Source organism: Augochlora pura, unplaced genomic scaffold (genome assembly GCF_028453695.1).
Source record: "Augochlora pura isolate Apur16 unplaced genomic scaffold, APUR_v2.2.1 APUR_unplaced_348, whole genome shotgun sequence".
Lineage (NCBI taxonomy): Eukaryota > Metazoa > Arthropoda > Insecta > Hymenoptera > Halictidae > Augochlora > Augochlora pura.
Genome location: NW_027583740.1, coordinates 2,476 through 7,472, shown reverse-complemented (window position 1 = coordinate 7,472; position 4,997 = coordinate 2,476). Strand labels below are relative to the sequence as shown.

Below are 4,997 nucleotides of genomic sequence, written 5' to 3'. Positions count from 1 at the left end.
CCGCGATATTTTTCGCCGTTTTATCGCGAGCTTTACACTCCCCGATAGCGTTCAGTTCAACGACGCGTTTCACCGGCAACTTTCCATAGCACCGAACGTCTCTGCGGAGCTCCGAAAAATTTTTGTCGAGCATCAAAACCACCGCGGACATAAAGATCCAGCTACCCTTCTTTGCAACGGCTCCGAAAAATTTGACGTACGATTTTTTTCCTGTCGACTTATCGCAACCTTTCCGCCCCTTTCAGCTGTTTCTCATTTCTCTCGCGAGCCTCGCACAGATTCGAACGTCTCCGCGGAGTTTCAAAAATTGTTGCCGCTGCTCGCGGCGCCGAGGACTCCAAGCTGAAAGACTCCTCTTTACAACGGCACCGTAAAATTTATCGCGCGAATTCTTCTCGACGAGTTGTCTTAAATTTTTCACTTGCCCACGTTATCTTCGCGAAGACGCTCTTCTACCGGGGAAGCTTGATAGATTCAAACGGCTCTACGAAGCTTTAAAAATTGTCTTCGTTCCTGAAACTATCGCGAATTTGAAGATTAGAGTCTCCTTTTTACAATAGCATCGTCAAATTTATCGTACGATTTTTTCCGGTGGATTTGCTGCAACTTTTTCCTTAACATAGTTACAACGGTGTGAACAACTGATGGAGCATTAAGTATTGTTGCGCTATAGCGATTAAAGGATTAATTACTGTAATTAACATATTTGTTTATGTTGCTTTTATCTGTAAATCGCTGGACGTAAGTTCCGTTCAATTATAAATAATGGCTCCTGTTTTCTGTTGGATGGTCAGGTCGCCGAGCTAGTGAAGTACAGAAAGGAGCAAAAGCAGCGATTGTCGGGCAGCCGTACCAAGACGAAACGCGTGCCCACCGTGAAGAAGGAGCTGAGTACACAAAGGGAGATCCAGCTGGGCAGCAACGAGACGCAGGTGCCGAAGAGTCTGGTGCCGGCGGAGGACACGTTAAATCGACTGAACGAGGACGCGGAGGCGATCCGCAGGCGGAACATCGCTCGAAATGGGGTGAGGCGTCCTGCGAGGACTCGAACAACACCGGCATCGATCGTTATCGGGCATCTCGAACGACGCCCCGAAAGCTTTCTTATTCTCGACAGGATCGCGATAGAATGACTAATCGATCTCCTCTCGAGAAGCCTTGCGACGACGACCGTAGGACCGGTCCGCGAACTTTTATCGGCGGCGCGCGAAAAAACTTCCGGCGATCTAATCGCTCGGTGAAATCCATCGACGGGGGGGGCGACGCGACGCTACGACTTACTCGCTTCCTTATTCCTCCTGCGAGCGGCCGTGGCATCCGGTTTACCGGCTCTCTCTCTCTCTCGCTCTCGCTTCGACGAGCTTTCGAGGGAAACTAAATATTGAGGAGGACTTGCTCGCAAGTGATTCCTGCTCGCGAGATATTTAGCTGCTGCGCGTGCTAAACTTCCGAATCGTTTTTAACTTCTCCGAGGCGTCTTTGTGTTGTCGAGGATGCTCGAGAACTGATTATCTCTCGATGTTGGACTTTTTTGCACTTCTGATTATTCCGCAGTCGACGATTTTAGTAGAAGAGACATGTTTATTTTTTATTAGGACATTTTTCTGTAACATTTAGTGAAATTTTTGTAAATCACTCACCAGCAAATTTTGCAAAGCTGTGATTTTACAATATAAAGATCAATTGAAATAGAGAAACATTGTTTGAATTTTGTTGTTGCAAAATTTCAAGCGAATTAATACATAAAAGATTTTTTGTTCTACTTTATGTATTTTATACGATCATCTTATATGACGTGAATTTATATGGTCGCCATATCGATGATATTCCACTGATAAGGATTAATATAATTTTAATTCTCTAAAACGTCTTCTGGGACGCCGAATAGGATGAATTTTTCAAGCAATTAATGTAATGATTGATGGGGTAAAGAAGAGTCGATCTTTCTGTTGACAGTCGATAAAATCGGAGAACTTTGAGAGATCTGGCGGGGGTGAGACCTCTGTGGACAATAAATACTCGGACCCGGAACTAGAAAGCCCGAAGAAGCTTGACAAGAGACATCCCATTGTAAGTACCAAGTTACAGCTATTTAGTAGTTAGTACAATATACAATACGAAATAAAGCACAGAGTAAAATGAAGAATAAAGCACAAATTCTCGAATAAAATGCTCTATCAAATTGTAAATGAAATTTATAGTAAAGTACACAATTTTACACAATAAAATTCACAATAAGGTACAGAATACAATACAATGAAATACAGGATAAAATACACAATAAAAATAAAAATAAAGTACACAATAAAATACCGAATAGGATTCTCAATACGTAACAAAGTAAAGTACAAAGTAAAATACAAAACGCACAGCAAATTGCGGAATAAAGTACCCCAAGATAAATGAGCTTATAATATTAATAATAGCACTAATAATAATAATAATAATAAACACAGATCAAAGTATAAAATTAACACACAGCTCACGAGACGATCGAACACAAGACTTCCGCAGCACACGAATGATCACTGCCGATCCATAGATCGTTTATTCCGGGTACACAACGACAGGTAGTACGGCGACAAGATAACAGCCACACAAGCGGCAGTAAAGTCAAAGGGTTCAACGTGGCGCGAAGGAATTTTTGTCGCGTAGCGAGGGAACACCGGGTGAGGAGGAAATATATTCAGGTTGTCCGCTGTGTTGCGCGTGGTCGATCTCAAAGGATCGATAGACCCTTGGCGATCTACGGTTGAATGGCCGAGCGCAACGGCGCGGCGTTCTCCAAACCGGAAGCGCCTTTCCCAACCACCTGCGGCGAGACGAGACCGAGGAGACGACCGGGCTTTGATCCTCGGGGACGATGATTGAAATCGACATCACCGGCTCTGTGTCTTCATACCGGGAACCGCTGTCCAAGGATTCTACCATCCCCGTCTAGACCATCCTCCTTCTGTCTCCCTGGATCTCCTGAGTGGGTTATCGGGTAAAAAATTGCACCCCGCGGGCTTCGCATTTTTCCTGAATTCCTCGTGTCACTTATCGATCGTTCTGCGACAAGCTATTTTAATATCCGACCAGGTGGAAGCATTAATTATTGGGCTGCATATTCTTTACGTTTATATTTATAGAAGTAGGAATTTTGAAGTGACATCTATAGGACAGTATTCCAAGAATATTGGATTGGATTGAATAACGGTGTCCTATTAATTGAATTAAATTAATATGATATTAATATTAACTAAATCAATTAAAATTGTTACAACACGTTCTAAGATCATTTGTGTACAGATCATCGAAGTTTAGATTTAAAAAATTGTTAAAAGTGTAGCTGCTGTATCAGTCACAAGCCTTAATTTCGTATGCACAAAATGCACTTCGTCATACAAAATGAAAATACTATAATATACTGTGATACATAAGTCAGAAAAATTATGTTAGATTTACACTTGAAATGACTTCGACTGCAAAGTGTTAAGTGTGTTTCGTACAGTACAATATAAAAGATATTTCAACGTCAATATTCACAAATAAAAATCGTCTTTAACAAGTTAGACGGTGAGAGACGTAGCATTTCCTTGTACAGAAATACAACCTACATCGTTTCGTTAAAAGGTACGCGAATCCATTTAAAAAGGGCACATTTCACGTCAAACGTCCCCGACATAAACTACTTACAAAAAAAGTTAATCGTATTCGACAACGTTCCAGAAGGGACTGCACATTTTCCGCGGAAAAAAAAGCTCGAGCTTAAACTCCGAAGGGTGCCGCCCTTTTCATTCCGTTCTCCTTTGTCGCAAACCGGTGCTCGGAACATTTTTATCATCCGGTGGAAGGGACGCATTCGAACGCATCCAGGGAAGAACGCGATGCAATTCGCCGGAGGTTCGGATTCGAAAGCAAGAATAATCGAGTTGAACGGAGGGAAAACAGGGGGCGATTGCGAGATATACAGAGAGAGAGAGAGAGAGAGAGAGAGAAGGGGCGTGGCCTGCGACGAGTTAATTCGTCTTTGCCGGTTAACAGGTTAATGCAACGTCTCTCGAGGCCTCGGGCCTCGGTGATTCAATAGCCGGGGCAATTGAGGGCGGCTGCGACTGCATACGGGCCGTCTCGCGCGAAGAATATTGAATTAGCCGCGAGAATGCGCCTCTTTGTGCTAGCTACACGCTCACGACGATGAGCGCGCCGGGCCAGGTAGTGGGTAGGTGTGCAGGCACGGCGTTGGTAGGTGCGGCCGGGTGTTCGTCGGTGTAGCCGGTGCACCAGCCCAGCACGATAATGGACCGGCGAACCGTGAGACGGCGAGAGCGACGACGGAAGAACGCGTCCAATCTGCCAGGACGCAGCTTCCAAGTCGCCTAGCCAGCGCAGAGCCACCGCGAGAGAGACGAAGAGAGAGGGCTCGGTCTTTCATGACTTTTGTTCCGACGAATATTAAAACGGTCCCGTCAACGACGCTCCGACGCTTGTCAGCTCGACTCGTCACCGTGTCTCGATTAGTTCAATCGAATTCCGACGCCTCGTCTGCTTCATTCGTGCTGTCATTAGTCTCTCCGAACCGCTTCTGCAGACTTGCTAAAATCGTACTATTCTATTTACGTCGTTTCATATTTATACTAACGAATTTATTGAATTGTTGATGCTGTGTTCGTGAATTGTTAAAGCAGGGGGAATGAGAGTGAAGACACGTTCTCTTTTCGAAAATTATGCAAATTTAGGCTCTGCGGGGTTTGATGAATTTTATTCAGGCATCGAATTCTTGTAAACTTAATGCTTTAAGTCTCCTCTTTAAAGCGACGATGTCAAACTTGGTGTACGATTTGTTTTTAGCTTTTATATCGCAAATTTTGCACTGCTATATATTGTCTCTTTAAAGACTCATTTCTTTTAGGAAAATTGGGAAAGTTCGAAAGCGTGTGCAAAGCTTTAAACATTTTCTCCGTGCATGAAACTAACGTGGATTTAAAGATTGAACTCTCCTCTTCACAATAGCA

At 43.8% G+C, this 4,997-nt stretch overlaps 1 protein-coding gene across 1 annotated transcript; it reads left to right on the top strand.

Moving 5' to 3' along the window:
* Positions 1-794: 794 nt before the first annotated feature.
* Positions 795-2,070, top strand: LOC144477760 (uncharacterized; the record flags this gene model as incomplete). The annotated part of the gene is made up of 2 exons (XM_078195500.1): positions 795-1,025; positions 1,957-2,070. Coding segments are annotated over 2 exons (345 nt in total), but the record flags the coding sequence as incomplete, so codon positions are not given.
* Positions 2,071-4,997: the final 2,927 nt, after the last annotated feature.